The sequence below is a fragment of the Carettochelys insculpta genome, chromosome 2 (genome assembly GCF_033958435.1).
Source record: "Carettochelys insculpta isolate YL-2023 chromosome 2, ASM3395843v1, whole genome shotgun sequence".
Taxonomy (NCBI): Eukaryota; Metazoa; Chordata; order Testudines; family Carettochelyidae; genus Carettochelys; species Carettochelys insculpta.
In genome coordinates this window covers 43,619,242-43,645,417 of record NC_134138.1, presented here as the reverse complement: position 1 = coordinate 43,645,417, position 26,176 = coordinate 43,619,242, and the positions used below count along the sequence as shown (strand labels likewise).

The window sequence follows — 26,176 nt, the reverse complement described above, 5'->3', positions numbered from 1 at the left end:
GGCCGCGGGTTGGACACGCCTGTTCTAGATAGAGCTAGGTCCTGCCATGAGTGCAGGGTACTGGACTTGGTGACCTCTGGAGGTCCCTCCCAGTTCTAATATTCTGAAGATGTATCACTTTTGATCAGAATTTCATCAGGAAGGTTTCTTGTGTCCAGGATGGAATGTCTGGTCATGACCAGAGAGAGGTGGAGTTGCTCACATGGGATGTGGGTGACCCAGCTTGAAGTCCCTTCTTCAGAATCGGGCAGAGTAGAGACCTGACCATGGGGTCTTCTGCATCCCTCTTGAGTGCCCTTCTCACCGTGCTACAGAATAAATCAGTATCTCCTCTCTCTCTGATGCGATGAGTAAATTAGTTATACAAAGAGGAACTGTTCCAACTGGGTGGGGAGAGTCAGGAAGAGACTACCTGGTGGTTAGAGCACTCACCTGGGATGCTCTGAATCAGACAAAGTAGGGACCTGACCCATCTTACACATCCGAGGTACATACCTGACTGCCACAGTGTTGGCTTTGTGTGTTTGTCATTTTTCAAAACTTCTCATTTTCATTCTGCATCAGAACAAAACCCAATTTTGAAACCTTGAAATATTTGCAAAACAAAATTTTTTACTGTCCACCCCTGCCAGGGGGATGATTTTGAATCTTTTAAGGTGGTGGTTCCCAGCCGTTGCACTAGTGTGGACCTCCGTTAAAGCCAATTCTAGCTGCTGTGTACACTTCATTAAATGAAAAAAGGAAGCCACAACATAGATTCAGACAGAAAATTATTGGAAGATATTTAATTTTAAAAAATTGATTGTGACTTTGCAATTTATTTAAAACTTATTTTCTGATCATTTTAATTTTTTTTCACAGACCACCTGCAACACCCTTGCAGACCCTCAGGGTTTCACAGACCCCCAGTTGGGAACCACTGTTTTAAGGGATTCTTATTTCTGGCTGGGTTCATATGTGGGACTTAACCCCTGAGCTGGCTGGGTAGCTTTCTCTGCTCAGAAGCTCCTGATCGGTGTCACTACTTTTTGGAGGTGTGTCCTGACCTGCCAATCCTGACATGCCCCCTGCTGTACCTGTGTGATGGTTGGCTGGCTGGAAACAAGGAGGATATAATTCACCCCCCGAAAAGCCTAATATTTAGAACGTCACTTTGATTTAGTCTGGTGTTTGCTGGACAACTCTGCTGTTGCCTGAGGAAGACGGGGCTTCCATAGTAGCAACACTGCAACAACTGATCTTTGTAGTTAAGACTAACCTGATTTGTATGGGACAGAGGAGGAGGAAAGATTGTTCACTACTGCCCGGAAAATAAATTTAAAAGTTGGCAACAGAAATGGTTCAGCACAAATCACATTATTACTAACTGCTGCCACAGAAGCTGTGGTGGGAAGCTGGAGGAAGGGGATGCAGAACTGTAAAAGAGGGAAGTAGTTTGCATTCACAGATGTGTGAGAGACACTTGAGCTGTAGAAAGGATGAAACATCACCAGTACAAATCTACAATGGGAAGCCTTTGCTTGACAGCAAATCAATACAGAAGTATCTTTGTTGAGTATGAACAGTAAGTGCAGATAATTTACATTCCAATAACAAAGCTGTATTATCTGATTTTAGGTGGACGGAGTTAGAGAGAGACTCTCTGAACAACAGTACAACCGGCTTGTGGACTTTGTCACAAAAGCATCCTACCACCTTGCTCCAAGCCACTCTTCTGTACAGACATCACCAGTTGTAGCTGCAGAGCCCTTACCATGTACAATTAAGACATATCAGTATCTAGTTGATCCAGATTTTGCTCAGGTATTCATTAGTAAATTCACTATGGTAAAAAATAAAGCCTTGCGGAAGGGATTTAATTAAGAATAACTTATTGCAAGAATGATTATGTATTGCAGTTTTTAAAATCATGTGCTCTATGCAGTCACCTAATGTGACCTTTTCTAATGCCACTTTTGTGGGGTGGTGGGTTAAAGGAAAAGTAAGCTAGATTTTCTGACCTGATTACAAGGACGGAGTTGGGATTCCTGTTACCTATACAAGTTGTTAGCACTAGAAGGAAAGTGAAGTTGGTATGTAACATAACACTTTAAAAAACAGATACTAAACCAAAGGGAATGGTGGTAACTGAATGAAAAGCTTTTGTTGTTCTAAGCAGAAATAAGAGGAAAGGCGGCCAGGGAAATCCTATTCATCAAAACACTTGGCCATAGCTTTCCAGGCCCCCTATGACATATTTTAAGGGCTGAGTCTGTTACAAGCAAGGCTTATAATTCAGCTGTAAAAACTTGCTCAGGCTTTGTCCTGAAGCAAAAGATATTCCCCTCCTAAATGCGACAAACCTGACATGGATGTTTTATGTTACTAGCAACAGCTAGCACCACTCTAACATTAAAATAGCTTCCTTTATTTGACTAAAATTTTGCAGGACCTTAATGTAAACTAGTGCCTTCGTGTTGTTTGAAGAACAAAATAGAAACAACATTAATTTACTTTTAAAACTGTATGCAGAAGCTTTATTGTATCCACCAGTCAAACTTGCAGAAGAACTTTTGATACATATCCCATTGTTGATTAGTTGGTAATATGTAATTATGTTAGGAGCAGTTATAATTTTGGGACCAGTCATGTACATTTTAAAAAGCTTGAGTTGTGTTTATTCTCACTGTTACGTACCAAAACTTCATAAACACCTTACTCCTTTTAAACCCAAGTGTTAAACTTCATCCTTAGCTCACCTTGTTAGGCTCTACTGTTTTTGGCTGCTCCAAACAATACCCACAGTGCCTGCGTACTTAGGCCATTCTGTTTTCACTCTGAAAAGGCCAAGAGTCAGGTACTACATCAGACTATTCAGAAATACTTGTGCATAGAAGTTATATTGGATTTTGCAGAAAAGGGCAGTTGGAAAGTTCTTAAGAGTTACGTTCATTTCTCACTATATGTACCAACTATGAAATAGGTTGGAAGGCAGTGCAATATTGGAGCCCATTGTCTTTCAGCAGGATGACTATTGCCAGCTATGCTTACAATTGCGGTATTAGTTACATCAGTCTTAGATGGCACTTGGTAGGTAAAAAGCTTTTAGAAAGATGTGTGCTTTTCCAGTTGCGTTCTTTATTTTCAAATTTGTGTTATAGTTTGTACTTGATAATTGCTGTTGTCATAAAGGCAGTTAATTGCTTTGCAGCACAAACACAGGTTCATTTTCAGTGATAAAGGCTGACTTGACTGGTTCCTTGGCTTTTGTGAGCTTCTACTTTAAACTCTGCCAATGACTTTTCTCCTTCTGCCTATGCATTTCAGCATGTGAACTAACCTATTGTTTGGAGATTCCTGATGTATCTGAATACAACCAGCAACTAAGAGTTAGGAACAGGATTCAAATTTGATCACTGCCCTGTGTTCAGTAAATGCTATTGATCTATGTTAGCAGCTCCTACACATCGCTGCTATGACCAAATGAACATAAAATTAAGAACGTATTAAGTTTCTCACGAGTTCTTTGGTTGAAGCTGCTTCTGGAATTTGTCTCTTATTTACTAATACTTGAGAGACACAAGATTTGAATCACCCTTTGCTAAATGTGAAATGAACCCATCTATTGTTGTTTCACATGATCATCTCAGTACTTGGTAATTGCTTGCCTTTAAATGATACTATTTAAAAATGTAAATATTTAGACACTTTATTTCTGAATCTTTTATAGTGAATAGCTTAGTACTGCTAATTTTACATACTGATGCATATATTGTAATATAACAAGACTGTTTAAAGTTAATAAAGCTATTCCTACAATACTTAGTTTCTTCGTGCTACATGTCATGTGGTTACAATCTAATGAACAAAGACTGAATCTCTGAAAGCTCAACCCCCAGCAAGTTAATGCCCAAAAAAAGTTTAAAATTCACATTAAAGGCTGATGACTAGAGCTGTCCAGTGTTTTCTGACTTGAGTCAAAACTGCACCATATAGTTTTGTGCAAAACCCAGACTAGAATAAGCTGTACACAGCAGCTCAAACAAAACACAGGGGGGACACTTGTTTTTTCTGACATGTCTAATATTGGTGGGATTACATTTTTCATCCTGAATTATGCTTTTGTTCTGGCAAAAATACTTACATTGCACCCTCATCTACATTAAAACAAAAAATAAGAAGTCCTGTGGCACCTAACATATTTTGGAGGAAAGACCCACTTAGTCACCGGGTCTTTGCCCATGAAAGCTCAGTGTGTTAGTCTATAAGGATTTGTTTTTGAAGCTCCAGACTACCTCAGCCGATACAGTAAAACAAATTAACGTCGATTATTTTCTTCCCTTTGTGTGGAACCCATTAACGTCACATAAAACTGCCCACACGTCTGACAATGGCACTTGGCTGGCTGAAGCTCCCCAAAACATACCTGGTCTCATTCTTTGGGGCTGAAGCAACTGAAATGGCTATTTTGTTTCTTTGTGCTTTAGTCATGGTTTTGGCTTGCTAGCTTTGGTCTGGTGTGTTTAAGGAATACTTGTGTACTACAGGAGCACACTCTGCATAAGTCCTTTCAATACATTATTTCATTTCACATGGCCACTACAGAAAAGCATGCTCAAGGATGGGCTCACTCATTAGCTGGTTTCTGGAACAAGAATACCTAGAAACCAAAAATCTGTGAGGGGTGGTTTGTTTAAGGCACAGCTCAGCAGGCAAGGGGACTGAGAGGTCAAATGTATGCAGTTGTGGCCATATACTGCACTCTGAACAGAAGAGGGCTTGGGATCAGTTTGACCCTGGCTGGTAAGAGAAAAACAACTTCAGGCAGGGTGTGGCATATCTTCCTTGTCTGGTTAAAAAGTCTCTGAGCAGACGACAAAGGACTGTGTCCATTTAGTATCAGGAACGCAGTGAAATAGTCCTACATGACAGAGCCGTTTCTTTCTTAGAGTTTTGACTCAACTAGCATGCCAGGAGCTCCCCCCACTTTTGTGAAGGTCAGCAAAATCCAATAGCTAGTGTGATCTGCCAGCTGCTGTTGGCTAAGCTGAGCACAAACAAAAAAAAACCCACTATTTGCCAACCAGCCCTAAAGTTCTGGTTCATCAGGCCCTATTCCTTACCTTTTGGGGCGGGGGGGGGGGGCAGGGAGCAACTGACTCACTGTACAGCAATGGAAATTTGCTTAGGTATGGTTAGAAAGTAGTATTCAGGTAGGAGCCTGAACTAGCCCCTGTCCTAGACAAGAGTACCCCCTCCTCAAGCCAGGTCTATACACACCAGGGGAAGCTTGTATTAACATCCAAAATTTCTACTATACGAATTAGAAAAAGGTAGAGCTATAGACATCTTTAGTTTTGTGAATGATAACCACAGGGAGACACTAGCATTTGACATTTAAGGTCAGCCTGGGGATGAGAAAAATATAAGGTTGTGCAGCTTGTGGCCTGCACAAGAAAGTCATGCCCCTAAACTGCCAAATCATTGTAGAACTAAAACTTGCACTATTAGAAACCACAGCGCTGTCTAAGCACATTTATTGCACTTGTGTAACAGGCTCAGCTGGTCACATCTTTGAGGGACTCAGCATGTCATTCTCTATTAAGCCAAAATAGTCAGCTCAAGACCAAAGCAGCCTCTGGAGAACTTCACACTACTGGATGATTGGGCAACAAACTGGCAAATGAAAATTAATGTGGCTAAATGCAACATAATGCACATTGGAAAAAAATACCACCACCCATACATATAGTGTGATGGCAGCTACTTTAGCTATAACGCATCAGGAAAGAGAGTATGGTTAGTTCTCTGAAAACAGCTATGCAGCAGCAGTTGAAAAAAAGCCAAATAGGAAGGATCTTAGGAATCATTAAAAAAAGGGGTGAGCGAATACCATAGTACCCTTATTTAAAACTATGGCATGCCCCCATCTTGAATATTGCATACCAATGTGGTCACCTCATCTCAATAAAAGGGCAACTAAAATGAGAAGGAGTTTGGAATGGGTCCTCTATGAAGACAGAAGCTGGGATTCTGCAGCTTGGAACAGAGGCCACTAAGGAGGTATATGATAAAGGTATTTGAGTGGTGTGGAGAAAGTGAACAAGGAAAAATTATTTGTTTATCAGAACTGGAGGACACCAAGTGAAATTAATGGGTAGCAGGTTTAAAACAACTGAAGTTCATCACACAGCACACAGTCAACCTGGGGAACTCCTTGCCAGAGGCAGCTGTGAAGGCTAGGACTATGACAGCATTTAAAAAAGAGCTAGATAAATTCACAGGTTAGGTCTATTAATAGCTGTTAGCCAGGATGGGTAAGGAGTGGCATCCTTAGCCCCTTTGTCAAAAGCTGGAGATGGCTGGCAGGAAAGAGATCATTACCTGTTTGGTTCACTTCTCTGGGCCACCTGGTATTGGCCACTGTCAGCAGACAAGATACTGGGCTGGCTGGATCTTTGGTCTGATGCAGCATGGCCATTCTTATGAGAGCATATTAGTGGTGGTAGGAAAACACTACACCTATAGGAAATGTAAAAGTATTCCCAAATTCAAATGAAAACCTGGGTAACGTTCTTCAAATCTTATATATTGATTCAAAATACTAGTAAGTTAGACAAGGTGTTTCTTCAGTGTTTCTGCATGGTTTATATTAACTTTCCAACCTTAATGTTCTACTTGACAAAAACTATACTAATAGGTTTTAACTTAGCCCTTCCAAATTTGTTGTGGTTCTTCATAGGAAGACTTTACTACCAGCTTCCATGAGAGATGGCATCTATTTTCTGAACAGGGGGTATTATAAGGAATATTACTTTGAAAACACTCTAGCTCTTACTCAGTAATTTAGAATTTTCTGTGTCAAGTCAAACACCTTGAAGCAGTTTGCTGCATACTTGCTCTGAATGTGACAGTGATTCACAATATTTGAGGCTACAGGTTCCTCTCCCGTTTGCCAGCCCCAGGAAGGTCCCATGCCATGGACTTCCAAGCCTGCAGCAGGCACCCTGCTGCTCCCTCTTCTCCCCCACCACCCCCCGCCCCCTGCACTGGGACGCTTGCCCAGCTACTGCCAAGGCTGTTGCCCCTAATGGTGGCTGGGATGTTGCTGGAACAGAGAATGCCAGTTGTAAGAGGTGCAATTCTGTAGCATAATGTAGAAAAGTGTTTCATTTACTTAACCAGCCATCTTGTCCACGATTGAAACAGTACAAGATAGCTTGGCCTAAATTCAGGCAGGAGGGTTAGTTGGAATACCAAGGTGACTGAACTATGATCTGCATTTTCAGACCTCATCTGTGTTAAAGTGGAAAACCCCTTAAACCACATGGCACAGTTGCTGTAGTTATCCCAGAACCAAATAAACCCAGGAAATTCAAAATAAGGATTACACTTGAAAAGAATCCAAACATGTTAAGCTAAGGTGTGTACCTTTCCTGCACTTCTTAATGGCTCTGTATTGACATAATCAATGGACATTTTATGTTCACAGTCCCAGATTAAATTGACTTTTACAGAACATTTTCTTCTCTTGTCATCACCAGAACAAAGAAGAGTTTGCTTAGGTACCTGAATCCTGCATTTTCTCATTTCTATATATTTGCATCTTTTAAGTGCCTTGGGCTGCCACTAGATGTACTTGTCCTTGTCTTTTCTAGCCCATTTCCTAAGCACCGCCCCTCCCCTGTCTGAGGTACAAACATATACTTAAGATTTGGGGCTGTATGTAAACAAATATTCTCCAATTACTATACACTGCTGCCTAGACAGAGGCATGGGTGGTGGGTGCCAGCCCTAGGAGTCCCATTCTAGTACTGGGAAGAGAGGGATTGAGGCGATGCACAGAGGACAAAAATAGTAAGAAGTCATTTTCAGCCAAAAGGAGAATGAATAGGGACCTTCAGTTTGCATCAGGAACAGTGAGAACTCAAGCTTAAGCTTCTGGAATGGGTGGGAGACAGAGGACTGCAGGATGGTGGGAGGCATAGGGAGAGAGGGAGAAGAGAAGGCAACTGCTAGGGCAGAAAAAACTAAAATGGAGGAGAATCAGTGAACCCAAGAGTAATGAGTCTAGAAACAGAAGGACAGAGCAAACACAGAAAATGAAACAGGAGATGAAAATACACGAGGGTGGGGGCATGTCATAACTTTCGCTCACCTTGCCCGTCCTTACTTCACCCTTACTCACAATGAAGGGGAGTGTGATAGGAAAGGAAGGGCCAGTGAGTTAAAACTGTCCCATGCATACCTGCCTGTCAACCCACAACCCCCTAAGAGTCCCAACATTCAAATTTTGGAACTGCCAGATTAAGGCTGCATGCCAATATTTAGTTGCAACCTCACCTATGTGATCATGTGTTTAATTATTTTCAAAGTGATTCTTGCCACATTCAGGGCTATAGGCTGAATTTTGAAGGGGGAAAAGGAGCTATTACAGTTGCCTTGTAAACCTTAAATCTTGTACAGTTTAATTTTGTAACCTAAGCAAAAAAAAAATCTTAAATTTTTTTTGTAAATATTACATAAGAATTTTCTGAAAGTGCTTCCCAAACAGCTGTTGCCTATTGAACCACTTTAGGCCAGGAAGCAAACCATACTGTCTTGCAAATTGTTGACTAAGTGCATTTTGGCCAAAATAATGGAGTTGACACTCCCACGCTTGGAAAAAAAAAAAAACAAAAACAAAAAAAACACAAAAACTAGTTTTAGAAGCAACAAGGATTCAAGATCTCTGTTTTCTCTCTCAGCATGTTAGCATTACATGAATAGTATCACCTAAATTTCCACCCCTTACCTCAGCATGTAACAGTCAAGGTCACAAGTAAAGCTAAACAAAGCTTCATTCCATATAAGTATTTAGTTTATTGAATTGCACTACAGCATGCCCAGTACTGAAGTGTATTACTCATTTTACAGATGATTGAAGAACTTGGTTTCACTTGTCAAGTCTCCTTGAAGATAACCTGCAAAATAAGAAAAACATGAGTCAATACATTCTAGCTCTCAGAAGTAAAAACAGTAGTGTGTATGAATTCAGAGAGGGTAAGGGTGTATGCTAGTAGTTTAATCTAGAAGAATTTTCTAGCACTATTTCCTCATGGCTAACACCACCCTGTTTTAGTTATCAAATGCAAACATGGAACAAATTGACAGCTACACAATAAGATCTGGAACAGGCTTTAAGACTCACTATATACATGGCATTCACAAATGCACAAACGTATGACTGAAAAAATAAGACATCTTCCTAAGTAGCAAGAAGCCTGAAAATGTAATTTCTCAGATAGAGGAGACATGGGAAACGAGTACAGGTAGATTATCTGGAAAGGAAGAAATCCAAGTCTGTAAAATTACTTCTCTGTAGTAAACTGAACACTTTCAATACCAACTGTGCTCCATGACAGGAATCTGCTAAATACTAGCACCATAACAGCTGTGTTATATGTCCTTGTTACCATGGTACTGAGCATCACACAGCATGTGAGTTTACTCTCAAAACTGTGAGAAAGTGCTTCTATACCCATTTTACAAAGAGAACTGAAGTGCTAAGGGCAAGATCCACAAGAGAACTTGATGGTGCCTAAATGTAGGCCCAGGGAATTTAAGTTCAATACCCCTGGCTCAGCTGTCACCTAACTCCGTAGGTAGCTAAAAATCTACCAGTGAGCGTACACATAGCTACTGCAATCTAGATGCCTACTTTATGCCTAGACCCCATCAGAATCCTCAAATTCTCACATGTGCAGGACCCTATTCAGAAACTAAGCCACTCTGCACTGGACAGGAGAAAATGGAAGGAAATAGCGAGAGAGGCATCAGACACCAACAGGCGCTGAGCCCATAGTTGTTGACGACAATGATGATGCAGGGCCCTACCCACTAAGCACTCAGAGCACAACTAAACCCAACCCAAAAAAATTGGAGGTACCATCATTCTCCCTTTTTTTTTTTGGTCTTGTGATTAGAGGACTCACACATGCTGGAGAACACCCAGGTTCAACTGTCCCTTTGCTCAGATAAGGGACTTAAACTCTAGTCTCCCCATTCCCAGAAGTATCCTAACCCCTGAGCTATGGGGTATTTGGCAGCAGTTCTGAATCTCACTTGTAGAAGCTGTTCCACTGTGTATAAACACTTTCATATGCACTAAGCAGAGAGAGATCGAGAAACCTGCCTCAGAATACCCCAAGTGGAGCAGGCATTCACCAGAGAGTACAAAGAATGGGAGGTTTGAATTCTATCTCCATATCAAGCAGACAGGGCAACTGAACTCATGTCTCCCATGGCCTAGGTAACACTGGCTCCACTGCAAATGCTATTTTGGGAGGAGATAGAGAGAGAGGAATGGGGACAGGAGGAGGCCACAAGAGGAGGCATGAAAGAGCTCAGATGCCACTCTCATGGGAGGGCTCATTAATGGCTGGGAATACAGTGAAGAGAACAGCCTCCCTGCAACCCAGACCTTGTCAAACGTCTTTGAGGAGTGGGACTGAGGAGCTGCAGAAAATGCCCAAAAAGAAATGAGGAGACCTCACTCATCATGCTGGCTTTTCTAAAGCCCATTCCTAGGCATCTAACTCTTCTCACACATTATAAAAGACCCCATGTAACCACCTTGGAGCTGTAGATTCCACCTGATAGCACCACCCAAAAGTCAGGCATTGCAAAGCTCAGCACCACAATACCTAAAACACTTTGAAGTGCTAGTCCTGTACAAGTTTATAATAGGGTAGGAAACTGAACATCTCCCAAGTCCCATGCTAACATGCCAGCCGCTTAACTACTTCCTCTTGTGTAACTACAAGAAACATTTCAAAAACAGGTTAAATGAAGTAGTGTTAACCCTAAAACTGGAGAGAGGAGGAGAAGATTTAAAGAACCTAGTCTGAGTAAGTTAGTCCAAACCACTGACTTGTTGCGGTATTAGCTACAGTCTAACAGACCATCAGCATGGGTCAGGAAAGCCTATGACAAATTTGCAATTTACTTATTGAGACTTTTGATATGTTGGTATTAGTAGAGTTCCTACAAGCCAGTTTTCCATATCAAACAGCATCAAAACTGAACCTCCACCCAGTTTCATATACATATTTGGAAGGGACAGGAGAGCTCCGCATTCACTTTATAGACAAAGTACAGGTGCAATCTTCCAGAGATGGCAAAAGCAGCAATGACTTTCTACTCTTACTTGTAATTTACCTAGGAAATCATATGTACCCATAGGTCCCAGCCAGCTTCCTTACTGCAGAAGTTGAGCATATTTACACACTTAACCCTCACATATCTTGGTAATACTTGTAGTGCACTACCTAAGCCGAGTTACACATTATGGTATCCATGCCGCTTCCTGTCAACTAGTGCCACTAGGTAAAAAGAAAATCACTTTAAAACCATAAACTAGTTAATGTTTCACAATTCTAACAAACAGATGCATTCAACCTGGAAAGAGAAAGACTTTTGTACATTGCAAAATGGAATGCTGACATAAAGCCAAATGTTTCTTTTAACTCTGTTTGCACAGCAAAGCCCTGTTTCTTCATTTCAGTTACACTTCTAAATGATCTATGTTGGCAGAACTGTTTATTTTCCTCCGATACTTAGACCTGACATTCCTGTCAAATAGCCTTTCAAAACACCCCAATGAAGGCCACCTGACCAAAGAACTGGTGATGTAAGTGCCTGAAAAAGTTAGTTTACATAAACATACATTAGCAGTATTCTTTATTTTGATCTTAAACTGGAGGTAGGAGTATGAAAGTACAAAGGTAAAGTGATCCCTTTGTTATTTACCATGCTGTTACTTGATACCAAAAATGTAGAATTTTCACTGGGAGAAAGAAAAATGCTCTGTTTCATAGTTTTACTTTATAACTATGTGAGGAGCGTAGGGATAGTTTTTTTTATTATACGGGAACCAGCTTCTATCTGGAGCAAGACAAACATTAAACACATTAAGTCCAGTACTTCAAGCATTCATTTAACGAGTAACAAAACTAAATGAGACAAAGTCAAACCCTATTTGGCCCGAATAATTTAGAAAGATGTGATGATCACAATAAATATTTTTGAGTACAGGAAGAATGGAGACGTCATTGTCTGATCAGTCTTTTAAGCAGCTGTTTTAAAAGTGGAAGAAAGTGATCAATGAAAAAAAATCAAGCTCCGTTTCATATTTAGTCAGGGGCGGGAGGGCAGGGGGTTAATTCCCTAACAGGACTTGGGTTGGTGAAGTATTTTTAAGATGTAACTTGGCATAATAGCATACTTTAATACACATTCTCTGATCATAGCATCAGGAAGAGAGGAGGCAGAGTTCTGGGAAGTTTAAGTTATTTGCTGTTTGCCATATTTTGTTTATAAAATCCTTTGTAATAATATTGAGTAAACAGTTATTTCCATTAAGGAGAAAACATTCCTTTTTACAAAGAATAGGAGAATGCATATACTCCCACATACCACTTTAAAAAAGGGAAAATTCCTTTTCAGTTTTGAATTTGCCAGTTTCACCAGATATCTGCTTATTCTTGCATTACAAGGCAGGCTGGGAGATTCTGTTTATTATTTTTGGTATACTTTTATCACCCTTTATAAAGGGAACACTCCCACATCCCAATTCTTCACGTGTGTCTCTTCCATGCAGTCATTTTACAGTTGTTCTCTGAATCATCTAATTCTCAAATATCCTTTTGGGTTAGGTTTACTAGTACTGCACAGGTGAAGGTGAACCACTGAGTTAAGTAATGGTAATACTGTCTACTCCTTATGCATCCTAACACTTTGCTTTTTGACAACTGCACATCATGCAGAGACAACTTAAAGATGTCCAGTCTTTTCTTTAACAGAGTTACTGTTACCCCCAGTGAGTGTCTAAGTAGTTCAGTTTTTTTCCTTTTAACATGCAATATTTTCATTTAACATCATTGGCACTACTGGTCTAGTAGCAAAAGCAAAGTTTTCTGTAGTCCCCACTGAAACCCCCTTCTCCTTTCCTAAACATCAACTTCCATTTAACTGTATGTTAATTTAAAGATAGGATTAAATCAAAAACCTAAAAATTCAAAAAGTGTCCAGTGTATCAATATAAACAGCAGTTAGTGAGAGGAGTTTGATATAAGGTATCTTGCTATTACCTATATATGATGATTATGAGTTTTTGGGTTGAACACTTTCAAACACACCAGCTTCCCTCATGGCCTCAAAGTCCTTCATTGCATCATAGTTCTTATAGAATTCTGCATATGCTCGTTTTCTGGGTTCCGCCACACAAAACTGAAATGTAAGAAGTAGAGAATTAAATTGTAAGAGTAGAAAAATTGGTATAACAAATGCAGAAAGCTTGCAACACACTAAGTGGTACCACATCACCTGATATAAAACCACCACAGTTGCAAAAAAGCTGTTCTTAGTTTCAAGATAGAATAGTTTGATATTAGAAAGTTACAGCAATGCTTTTAATCAGGTTTAGAACCCAAACTATTAAAATGGATGAGAATAAGAAATGATTAGTGTTGTTTCATCTAAAAATTGGAACCAGATTTACAAACAGCATCACTAAATTTTCAGGATACCAATAAATATCTTTCCGTCAGAGAACATGCACAAGTCCAAGTGACCAAATTCTGCCAAAAACCTGTCACTACCTGGTAATGGTTCTAAACTTAAAGGATGCACAAAAATACTATTCATATGACCAGGGACAAACAGAGTTAAGTGATTTAGGGATGTCCTTTTATCTATAGCTCCAGTTACAGAATTGTTCCAAGGCTAAAAAAGTGGGGGCTTACCACAGTGACCCACCCACTTTGGCCACATCTTCCTAAGAAAGAAAGGCAGGTTCGCATTCATTAAACTCATGATCAAATCGTAGGGAACATAAGTCAGTATTTAACCTAACGAATGCAAACCCTACAAAGTGTTTTATCTTCACTAAGATTTTGGGCTAGTTACCACTTGTTCACACACAAGAATACCACCCTCATTTTTCTTAGTGTGAGCACACCCTTTCATTCTATGCCTGAGATCAGCAGCCTTTTTGAGGCAAAGTGCAGAAATTTGACCTTTTGGCCACTATTTATGGTCAGAGTGCCAGTGATACTTTTAAAGTCACTAACAGTCCTACTTAACAGTTTAATTCATAAATTAAGATGCAGAGTTTTACCATTTAGGTGGTGGATGGTAGCATTAGCTGGTCTTTTGTTAATTCAAAGGCAGACCTCCCAGGCTTCCTGCTGCCTTAAACAACCAATTTACATCCTTCACAAAACATCTTCCTCATTACAAAGCCTACATTTTTGGAACAGCTCCAAAATGGTTGCTTGGCGTTTGGTGCTAGAAGTGGATGAATGTTCAGGGGAGAAGCAAGGTCAAGAGCTCCTAAAATCTGACCTACAACTGAACCCCCACCTCTCCTTGCCAGACACTTGGGAGTGTTGGGGGCATGGGTTCAAAGAATCCTTGGGGAGGTAGGGCCCCCATTTTCAAAGATACAGTAAACCATCAACATATACAGCTTCAAGTTGCACATAATTTGCTTTAACACAAGTTACGCACATGACACTGCTTTGCAGACCTTCTCCCAGCCGCACGGCTGTCAGCCTCGCAGCTGTGCTGCTGGGGGAAGGCAGAAGAAAGGGTAGGCAAGCTAAAAGCCTTCCCCACTGCAGCAAGGCTCTCATGTTTAAAAAATAAAATAAATAAATAAATAAACCTGTTGCCCTTACGCCTCTAGGCTGTGTCTACACATGCCCCAAACTTCGAAATGGCCATGCAAATGGCCATTTCGAAGTTTACTAATGAAGCGCTGACATGCATATTCAGCGCTTCATTAGCATGCGGGCGGCAGCGGCGCTTCGAAATTGACGAGCCTTGCCGCCGCGCAGCTGCAAGGCTCGTCAATTTCGAAGCGCCGCTGCCGCCCGCATGCTAATGAAGCGCTGAATATGCATGTCAGCGCTTCATTAGTAAACTTCGAAATGGCCATTTGCATGGCCATTTCGAAGTTTGGGGCACGTGTAGACGTAGCCCTAGAGCGGTGCTTCCCAACCTCAGCCCTGTGGAGGTCCGTGAGGGGGGAAGAAAAAAAAAAAAAAAAAAAAGGGATCACAGAAGATAGAAGTAGCTTTGATGGGAGGTCCATGAACAGTTGGGGTGGGGGTAACTGGGAATCTACATTAGGGAAAAGGATGGGAACCTGCTCTAAGATATCTAGTGCCCACTCAACCTCAGGAAGTAGACTGCCAACAATGACGACGGATGATTGACTGAGAACCTAAGTAGTCTTCTGATCAAAGCATAACAGCAAGGCTAATTAACAAGACTGGATTTCAATGGTGGCCAAACAGTTGAAAAGATGCCCCTCAGCCTTTATGAGAACCTCACATAGGCAGTACTTATTATACTCATTATTACTTCTACAGCAGCAGCATCTGAAGTGTGTTAAGCACTTTGCAAATACAAAGGAAGACTCCATTCTAAAGAGACCAGCCTCTACATATTTTCTAGACCAACTATGCAAAATATTCAGATGCCAATTCACATGCCAATGGTTAATCCACTCTAAGAAATCAGAAATGTTTGACTCTCCTGGATCAAATTAAATGACACAGAACACACAGTTAGTCCATCTTTATTAGCTAAGAGTTTCAGAGACCATAATTCTGTGGATACACTCTTAAGTGGAAACCTCCTCAGGAAAGGATCTCTTCCTCACACTCCTCCAGCCCCAAATAAATATCCTACATTAAGCACAAGCAAGTCCTTGGGCCATGATTTGGGAACTGCCAATTTTCAGTTTTTTGAATCAGCATTACTCATACATAGCACTAGGGCTATCTCTGAACTGCACAAGTAACCTAGCTGATGCTCACATCCATGGTAGGCTAACATGGATGCTCATCCCCACAGCAAACCCTTCCCTGTATTCCTTTGTCTTCACTCACCCATGTCCATCTACAGGCATCTCTAATTGTTTTTTGTGCCGAGATGCTCTAGGATGCTTTCGCACTCAAACGCAGGAAGACACTGAAGAACTCTCACCTCCATGAAAAGCTGTCTCAATTAGGCTGTGGCCACACTTGGCCAAGACTTCAAAATGGCCATGTTAATGACCAAATCAAAGAATCCCAATGAGGCACTGAATTGAATACTCAGCGCCGCATTAGCATGCTTTCGAACGCACGCGGCTGTGCACGGCTACATGTAAGGAAGCTACAGCTGACAGGATTAAGGGGATTTCAAAATGTGCAGAGTCCTTTCAAAAAGGACCCCCATGTAGCCGCATGTGTTCAAAAGCAGTGCTTTTGAAGTGCCGTGGCTGGAAGCATGCTAATGCTAATGAGGCACCAAATATTCCATTCAGTGGCTCTTTACTATTGTTCAATTTGGCCATTAGCATGGCCATTTCAAAGTTTTGGCCAAGTGTGGTCACAGCTTTAAAGTCAGATCTCCACCAAATAAGATAAGGCTTAAAGCATTTCCAAACCTGGGTCAGATTTTTTTTTTTTGTCCTGAATGAAACAAGGGGGCTAAAAGCTGCATAAAAATCCGTATTAACTAGGCAGTGTAGACATGGCATGTGAAATGTTTAGCTCCTAGGTTTCATCCCAGCATCTGCCAACAAGTATGCAGCCTTGGTTAAGTCACTCAGCACTACCATAGTTACCTGTAAAACAGGAACAGGTGCTCCTCCAGAGCACCACAAAAAGGTTTTATACAGCACTCTGGAGACAAGCTTCTGAGAAATCCACCACAACATTTTTCTGATAAATAAATCGACTAAGTCAAAGTCTTGAACCAAAAAGCTACATAGATTTATAAAGATGCACTAGGCCAGGGGTCTGCAACATGCGGCTCTAAGAACTTCTTTGCAGTTCCTGATGCTATAATTGCAAAGTAAAAAACCTCCCAGTTATTTTTGATGAAAGATGAACGTCTAAAAGCCCATCAATGAACAACTCATATCTAAACAGCAAAAGATACGTGATCTCAAAATATTGGATAACTCCTAGCATCCTCCAGAGAGAAGGTTCGGGAGAGAGTCAGGAAGACAGTGGTACAAACACACACCAAGCATGAGGAAACAGAATATACAAAAACTTTGTGAACGTCCTGCAGTAAACATGCATCACATTAGAAATCATTGTGTGCACACTGTTCTTGAAATAGGGGTTACAAAATGTATGGTTTGACATTATTTATTAAGGACCATCTCCTATTCACATACTTTGCAGCTCTTGTATTGAGACTTGTTTTTTTAAATGAACTGGAAAAAATATCTCTTCTTGCTATTTTGGTTGCTGACCCCTGCATTAGGCTCACAGATGTTACAGGACTTCAGAAACCTAGTAATACCTCACCTTGTAAAGAAGTGCACCTCCCACCGATACAAGCACTGCCCCTGCAATGTGAAATCTCAGACGTTTGCCCAGCAGGCCCCTCATCTGTGGTTTGGCCAACAGAGAAGACGACATATTGATGATTTCTCCTAGGAAAGTAATAAAGTGGAAATTAAGAGACATATAGAAGATGTTCATGCCCAAGTTAATTTTTTTTTTAAAAAGGTATTTAACATGGGCTCTACCATATTTATAGTCATGAAAAACGTGTTACAGGCCAGGCAATCTTGTCTCCTCCTATGAAATCTGGTCTTGTGTGTTTTTTACCTTACGCTGTATGTATTCCTTGTAGGAGTCTAGCACTTCTCAAATGCGAGGTTGGAGGGTTATTTGTAGGGAGGGAGATTAGCTTTCCACAGTCTTTCCAAGCTTACTTTTGCACTACCTTCAGAACCAGCTAGCCAGAGTGATAGCTGCTAAGTGCCCAGCTATCCAGGCAGCTGCACCAAATTAAGTGTGGTAATGTTATGCCATCCTTACTTCTAAGCTGCTGCTAATACCAACTCTACTATCAGAGCTGGGTTCTGGCCAGCAGTCACTGGTCTCCAGATGCTTAGCTCTGAAAGTAGAACCCATTGCGCCCTCTAATTTTTTTCCATCCACAGGCAGAATAAATTTGGGTGCAGCATGGCAGACACTGATGTGCACCATTAATAAAAACACATGCTGTCCACTGTGGGTGGCTGTAGACACTCTTGCTAATCAGCAGAGCAGCACCTGAATCTCTCCTAGGCGGATGCACAAGTGCTCAGCTTACAGGGAACACCACCGACTATCCTCACCAGCACTGGTGCACAGACATAACGGTAGCAGTACTGCAACACCCTCTACAATAATTTTGCGGATCCCATCCCACAACCCTTTTTGGGGACAAAAGCCCGTCAATTAAAAAAGGTGATTTAAATAGCTGAAATTATGAAATGTGTTATTTTAAAAATCCTATGGCTCTGAAATTGACCTAAATGGACTGCGAATTTGGTAGGGCCAATATACAACCATCTTATCAGAGTATATTCACAACAGATGCAAGGTTGTTCCCTCCACTGAAATAATGCCTTATAGGATCTAGTATGCCTTTTGAAGACAATCAAAACATAACAAACCTCAAATAGCTTACATATGATCCATTAGTTGATGGAATGTCTCTTTTCCATTATTTATTGTGTCAAATACACCACACCCTTCCATCTCTTCTGAAGTCATTTCACATTCTTGACCCAAGTTCTACTTGATTTTTTAGGCCAGAACCCATATTTTATTGACTTAGGTAGCACCATGTATAACTAATGAACTATATGTGGGGGGAGGGATAGCTCAGTGGCTTGAGCATTGGCCTGCTAAACGCAGGGTTGTGACTTCAATCCTTGAGGAGGCCATTTAGGGATTGGAGCAAATAGGTGTCAGGGATGATGCTTGGTCCTGCCAAGAGGGCAGGGGGCTGGACTAGATGACCTCCTGAGGTCCCTTCCAGTTCGAGGAGATGCATATTTCCAATTGTATCTAGACAGATAAATTTAAAAAATAAAGATGACAAACGTCACTATTAAAAAAGTAACACGCCTGTGTGCAGGGTTTATTGTGCCACGCACAGAGGAGACACACCGGACTGCATCGGGCGTTCTGCCAGCAGCGGTGCCGGCGAGAGGCAGCTGCACTCGGGTAGGAGCGCTCTGGCAGGAAAGGCTGTTTGGGCCCGCTTGGCGGGGCGCCGCGCGCAGTGGTGCTTTGCAGTCTAGACTCCCTGGTAACAGGGGCCCAACGCTGCCGACCAGCTTTCCCCACACTCTGGGGACCGTGTTAGAAAACTAGGGCAGGCCCTGGCCTGCGCCTGGGCCACAAACGCCAACGAGGGGCAGCGCGGAGACAGGGCTCACACGGCCGAGCCCCAGGCGTTCCGCACGCGCCTCGGCCACCCCCAGGGACGCGGCCCGGCCCCGAGCTGCGCTCAGCGGTAATGCTGCAGCCGGGCCCTAGCGCCGCAGGTCTCCGGAACAAGGAGGTCAAAAGCGGCACGGGCCCGGGAGGGGGCGCCTGGTTAGCGGTCCGGCCCCAGCAGGGCGGGGGAGAGGAGCGGAGAGGCCTCTACTCACCTCAGCAAAACACCAACGTCCTTCCGCACTGACCGAGCCGGGCACCGACTGCGGGGCTGCAACCGCGCGTGCGCAGCATACGGCCTCGGCTACGGCAAGGCGGCCGGCTCAAATCGCGAGCTTCGCTCTCAGGTTCCGGCGGGGGCGGGGCTGTGGAACACCCCTCCCCCCGGCGGAGAGCGCGGGGGTGAGATCCCTGCACTGCCGCTGCCTTGTCCCCGTCATCTGTGCGTGTTCCTCAGCCGGATCCGTCACAGCCCCTCCCCACATCTGCCATGGGCCCCCGCCCTAGTCTGCTCAGACCCAGCCTCCCTGGCTGAGCTATGACCAGCCTACCCTGAGCAGCGACGGGCCGTGCTGGCTAGGAGACCTGACTGCCTTTACAGCGAACCTAGCTCACGCCTGCAAATCAAAGCTCAATTACCCAGTGTTGTTCAGCTCCCCCAGGGCAGGGGCCTGGCGCGGGGGGCTCCAGGAGTCAGGGCAGAGGCTTGCGGGTGTGAGGGACTCTGGCCAGGAGGCTGGGGTGTGCGAGGGGCAGGATTCAGGGCAGTGGGTAGGGAGGGGCTCAGGGCAGGGCTGCCCAGGCAGCCATAGTTTCAGTGTGTTGGCCACCCTCCATTCTGCCCTGGTGGCTGGTTTTCCAGATGCTATTCTGCACCACAGGCTGCCCTGCCATCCATTCTTCTGTTCCCATGGGCACCAGGCTTGGCCATATGCTCACTGCTTGCTGGTCACCTGCCTTTCTGCAGAGATCCCTGCAAGTCAGTCTCTTTAGTGATTGTGAGCTCTTACTGGGGGAATCTGAAGCACACTGGACACAAATGGTGTCCAACATAAGTAATTTCATCTCTAGTGTGTATTTGATGTAATAGAATTCTCCTAATAGAGCCTATTTTAACTCTGAACGGGGTGGGGGGGGGGAGAGATGAGGAACAGGTTAAACCAAACTAGGGACCCTAAGGCAGCAAATACAACTTCTGACTAGCACAGCTCTCCTCTACCTCTTTTACTTTCATAGAGGTCAGGGATTCAAGCCTCTGGCTTAGTGAGTTCCTTTCACCAGAAGCTGACCCTCTCATTTGTGACAGTTAAGCACAGTTCTGTTCCACTTTTCACATACAATCAAAACAATATTGATAACAGCATTTCACCTGGATCAAATTAGAAAGAATAACCAAAAAAGAAAAAAGCTGTGTATCACAGACCTCTGAGCCTGCCACATTCCTAATTTGTTTGTTGTTAAATCTACTCCTCAATCACCAGAAAGGGCTTTATGTATATAGCCTATATATATTATATATAAAACAACACACAAGCTGCTAGCTATGTGCCACAAATAAAAACATTTGCGCTCCTAATGCTGGTTCTGAGCCAGAAATTAACTAATTAAAGATTCCTCAGAAATGTGTTGGCATCAGCCAAAAGTGCTGGGGTACAAACAAAGACGCTATGGTATGATAAGGCAGTTTATAAAACTAAAGTGGCAGTTAAACAAAACAGCTGTATTAATCTCAGCTGTAGTCAGAACAGCAGGGATGGGCAAATGTATAATTCCTAAATGGAAAAAAATACAAAACTGGTAGGGGAAATTAATCGTTTTCAAGCTTCTAAAAGGGTATCCCAAACAATGGAGAAAAAACAAACATTAAAATCCAAATAAACCTAGTGGAACGGGATTTCATGGGCCTTTTGTTGAGTTCATAAATGTTTTTTATCATTTTACAGCCTAACTTTACAATTTGTTTTTCAACTTTGTTGAACTTTTTAAAGGGTCAGATTCTGATGCCTGGGCTAATGTGGAACAGTTGTCCAGTACATGGAGCCACGACTAATTTTATTTTCAAAGGCTGTGTCTACACATGCCCCCTTCTTTCAGAGGGGGCATGTTAATGAGGCGCTGACATAAATATGCAGCACCTCATTAGCATAATAGCAGCTGCACTATTCGAAAGTGCTGCTTCCGGAACTCACGCCACCCATACAGACGGAGGCCTTTCAAAAGGACCCCCCTGACTTTGAAAGCCCCTTCTTCCTATTTGGTTTCAGGAAGAAGGGGCTTTCGAAGTCAGGGAGATCCTTTCGAAAGGCCCCTGTCTACATGAGTGGCATGCATTCCGAAAGCAGCACTTTCCAATGACATGCAGCCACTATGCTAATGAGGTGCTGCGTATTCATGTAAGCACCTCATTAGCATCTCTGAACTGCCTCATTAACATGCACCCTCCGAAAGTTGGGGGGAGTGTGTAGACACAGCCAAACAGGAGACTCCACTATTTCAGAAAAGAGCCATGGCTACAGGGCTAACTGCACCTGTGGTCCCTTTCTGATCCCACCTGCGGACATGCCTTCAGGTGTTAGGCTTTATGCCTTTACTCGTTGAAGGGACAGATGTAATTTTTCAATTCTCCCACTCCTACACTGAGCCCTGTATATCAATTGTTCTGACTGATGATCCAATTGAGTTCAAGCACCTCAGGACCTTCCCCTAGAGAGTCTGTGAGCTTGGAATACAGTAATCAGTCAACCTTCTTAAAACAAAGGCATTATTTATTTTAGCAGTAGGAACAAAGTTGTTAGATAAATAGGATTTTAAACCATCAGGATGAAGACATCTATCTTATCTAAAGGCTTACTGACTGTTGATGCTAACCAAGGCAGGGCTAGCTTCTTCAGAACCTGTCCCCATGCCTGAAGCTATCTGTTTTGAATCGTTATTGCCTGACTGTTCTAAGAAGGTCTTTTTAATCCTGCCCAAGTTCTTTTGGTCTTCTGTGTTCATGTGCCTTTTCCTCTTCTAGTCCCAATCAGTTTTGTTGGTTTGCTGGAGACTAGGCAAAGTCATCAAAGATAATAGTTCTGGCCTTGTCCTCTATATATTCTTAAACACATGCAAAAAGCTGGCTTACTTAGAATCATTTATCCCTGCTACCTGCTTTTCTATACACACGGCTGTTGAGTTAAAGCAATATAGGAAACATCTCAGTAATTAGGCCCACAGGTAAGTAGTTTTAGACGTTATTTTTATAGTTAATGATGGGTAGTGTCTTGTGTCTGCTTTTTTTTAATTATTGTTTGATTTTGGTGAGATAACATGTCTGCTTCGGGAGAAAAAAATAATACCTTACATTTATTCCTGTTGTGTTCAGCTTCTTCCAGAAAGAGTTCCACTGGATATGTCTGCATAAAACCTTAAATACATGAAAACCAGGGGGAGTCTAACTGCTAACATGTCTTCAAGGAATTAATTCTGCCTGCTAAATTGCATCTGTAATTAATTGCCTTAATTGTAGGCGCACAATTCTGAGTGCAAATTTAGAAGTTGGCTTTAAATTTCAGCTTCTTGGTGTCAGGTGACACCTATTTTCCATGCAGTACAACATCATTTTTCCCTTCTATGGCACATACTTGAGATGGCCTTTAAGAGGGTTGCCCACTTACAGTATATTACAGAGGTTTCCCAGGCACTTCTATTTAATAAAGATGTCTTAATATGCAAAGCTGTTGAAGTAAGGTGTGTGTGTGTGTCCAAGCTGCCAGGCATTGAAATTAGTCTGATGTCACCTGCAACTGCAGCCTTTTATATAAAAGTTACTTAGCCTTCTTGTTTTGGTGGGGGTTTAATTCCAGCTGAGATGCTACTTTGACAAGTCATAAGATCATTGCAAACTTTCCCTCCCAGTTCCGATATTCTTGCTAGCTAAGAGAAGGTGCAGTTTTGATGGAGCTAAATGTCCCACATTACTTTATTCTAGTGACATTCTACCATTTGTGAAAAGAGCATTCATGAATAGTTGTGTTTCCTGCTTTCCAGCACAGTGTAGAACTAGACCCAGAAGGGATATCACACATGAGGGCATAAGGCACAAGTTGACAGACAACAGGGATGTCATCTTCTTTTCTGATGCCTGTTCAACAACAGCCATCTTTGGAAGAGGAGGTGAACAGGATGAACACAGACTTGACAAAGAACACCCAGCATCCATTGGAACAATTTCAAATTCTCCCTCAGTTAGTACGGTGCTTGAGTCAGAATCATTTTCCTTGATTCTGGGATACGGACAAAATCGCTACCAACCTCTGTAATGTTTTGGATGGGTTATGAAAGACACTGGCCACGTAACAGATCATAATGCAGTCAACTCTACAATCTCAGCTCTGACACTGGCTCCCTCAGGGCTATGGGAAAGTTGCTTAATCTCTCTGTGTCAATTTATCTGCCTCAGGCGCATCCTTGGAATATCATGGAAGGACAAAGTGACCGACACCACTGTCCTCGAGCAAGCTGGAATCCCAACCATGCACACCCTCCTCAGGCAGCATTGGCTCCGTTGGCTTGGCCACGTCCACAGGATGAATGATGGAAGGATTCCAAAAGACATCCTGTATGGTGAGCTAGCCTCTAGCAAAAGACCTCCCGGACGCCCCCAGTTGCACTGCAAAGATGTCTGCAAGAGAGACCTCAGAGAGGTAGACATCGAGCTGGACAACTGGAAGAACTAGCAGACGACCGCAGCAGATGGAGGCAGGGGTTACACAAGGGCCTTCAGAAGGGCGAGATGAGGATCGGACAGCTAGCAGAGGAGAAGCGAGTGCACAGAAAGCACACTAAGGGCTTGCCAGACACCCACCACATCTGCAAGAGATGCAGCAAGGACTGTCACTCTCGTGTGGGCCTTCATAGTCACCGTAGACGCTGTAAATAAAGCCCTCAATTGAAACTATAAAGGGCGCGATCCATAGTCTATGCAGACTGAAGGATGCCTACTACTACTACTACTACTACTACTACATATATAATATATATAACCTATCTAATCTGTCTCTCTATCTATATATGTTAACACCTTGAAGCACTGTGATGAGGCAAATGCTAGTAAACTGTTTGGTGATGAAAAGTGATACATGTTTCTTATGACCTATGCAAGTATTAGGCAGGCCAGAGGGATTATGTGAAAGTGACACAATTAGGAAAACATTTTGCCATTTCACACCCAAATTACCTCCATTCTAATTCAATTATCCTTTCACAATCCCCTGAATACCCTCTCTCCTGTTTTGAAGCAGTCTGAGTCTGCTTTTACTGTTGGCTCATGCATCTGATAAAATATGGGAAAATTTATAGTTTAAGTTTTTATTTTTTTTCTTCTGCAGCAGACATGTTCGCTCATCAAAACCAAACAATAATAAAAAAACTTAAGCAGAAACAAAACACAACACATCGCTAACTTTAAAAATATTTAGCATCCCATAGTCCTTTTCAGTGAGGGTCTTAAAGGGAAGGCTAAGTATTATCTCCCTTTTAAAGGTGAGGAAGCTGTGGCTTCTAGAATGGATTTGATTTATCCAAAGTCACACACAGCAAGATTGTGATCCCCTTTGTCAATGGGTGTATCTTCTTTTCAGAGTTAATTCAGATGATCAGCATCCACATCTGAGCACCCAGGTAATGCAAAGTGACTAGGTCCTCACTGATGCTGCTCAGTCACCCTCTCTGTGTATGTGTCTCTCTTTCACACACATACATACACATGGATTTCTGGAAGCATATTCCATGGTTCTTTGTAAAGTAGTAAGATGAGCTGATTCTTTCCCAGGAAAATGTGGGTGAATGTGTCCTGGGCACACAGGGGGAAGTGTGGGTAGACACTGGAAGACTATTAGCCTGCAGGTAGTTCAGCCTGCATCTTTACTAGGGCGGGCAGGTTACCCACCTCATTGCAGCTCTAGCCTAGAGTCCCAGCCACACCAGCAAGCCTAGGGACAAAGCACCACTAAAGTCTGGTCAGTGGTTCTCTGTGGGGAAGTCAGGGGGCTTAGAGGAACACACAAGCAAAAGCTTGGGCTACCTCAGCTGTGCAGATATATCCAGTGAGACTCCTTCTGGGAGAAACTACTCATAACAGGAATGAGGAGGTCACACTGGCTCATAGGCAGCCAGTGACAGTCTGAAACTGAAACCAAATTTCCTATCAGCCTCTGCTGTCTCCAATAAAGCTTGCCACACAGCACATATCATGCTAATTAAAATATTCCATCTGGGGTATAGTTTCTAGAATAAGAAAGGCAGCACATTTAAAGTATTATTATCCTGTTTGAGCCACTTTGCATTGCTTCATGAGTCTGTAACCCAGGTCTCTTCCAAGGCAGCACTTTTCTAACAGAGAGGTAGCCAAGTTAGTCTGTATCTTCAAAAGCAACAAGAAGACTTGTGGCACCTTATAGACTAAGATATTTTAGAGCATAAGCTTTTGTGGGCAAAGACCTGCTTCGAAGAGAAACTGCTGCACTGCAATTCATTTGCAAATCTGACACCATCAACCAAGGACTGAACAGCAACTGGGAGTGGATGGCCAATTACAAAAGCAGTTTCCCCACTCTTGATGTTCACACCTCCACATTAGCTACTGATAATGGGCCACATCCCCCGACTGGATTGACCTGATTTCTCCTCTCTTGATGCTCACAAGGCCATATTAACTTCTGATAATGGGCCACATCCTCTGTGACTAAACAGACCTTGTCAACTCTGGCCCTCCCCTTGACTGAGACTCCCTCTTTAAACCCTTCTCTGGAACCCCTGATTCATGCATCTGATGAAGCAGGTCTTTGCCCACAAAAGCTTATGCTCCAAAATATCTGTTAGTCTATAAGGTGCGCCAGGACGTCTTGTTGTTTTCTAACAAAAGCATTCTTCCATGGCCCCAGTCTCAA

At 42.6% G+C, this 26,176-nt stretch overlaps 2 protein-coding genes across 5 annotated transcripts in view; one reads left to right on the top strand and one right to left on the bottom strand.

Annotated features, from left to right (window-relative positions):
* Positions 1 to 6,998, top strand: part of VPS13B (vacuolar protein sorting 13 homolog B) — a 903,527-nt gene extending 896,529 nt beyond the window's left edge. For all 4 annotated transcript variants that reach the window (XM_074986872.1, XM_074986870.1, XM_074986873.1 and 1 more), the window contains one exon: positions 1,618 to 6,998. In XM_074986872.1, coding sequence (XP_074842973.1) covers positions 1,618 to 1,863 — 246 coding nt within the window. In that variant the 3' untranslated portion in view covers positions 1,864 to 6,998. The remainder of the gene's footprint in view (positions 1 to 1,617) is intronic.
* A 1,823-nt stretch (positions 6,999 to 8,821) lies between these two features.
* Positions 8,822 to 19,619, bottom strand: COX6C (cytochrome c oxidase subunit 6C). Its single transcript, XM_074986880.1, has 4 exons — positions 19,463 to 19,619; positions 17,334 to 17,461; positions 13,110 to 13,248; positions 8,822 to 8,942 (listed from the first exon to the last, which is right to left on the bottom strand). Exons 2-3 carry the CDS (start codon positions 17,445 to 17,447, stop codon positions 13,123 to 13,125), a joined length of 240 nt encoding a protein of 79 aa, XP_074842981.1. The 5' UTR covers positions 17,448 to 17,461; positions 19,463 to 19,619; the 3' UTR covers positions 8,822 to 8,942; positions 13,110 to 13,122.
* Positions 19,620 to 26,176: the final 6,557 nt, after the last annotated feature.

Coding starts and splice junctions, on each gene's coding strand:
- COX6C (XM_074986880.1), bottom strand. CDS start 17,447: ATGTCGTCTTCTCTGTTGGCCAAACCACAGATGAGGGGCCTGCTGGGC. Junction 13,249..17,333: donor GAGGTGCACTTCTTTACAAG/GTGAGGTATTAC, acceptor CTTACATTTCAG/TTTTGTGTGGCGGAACCCAG.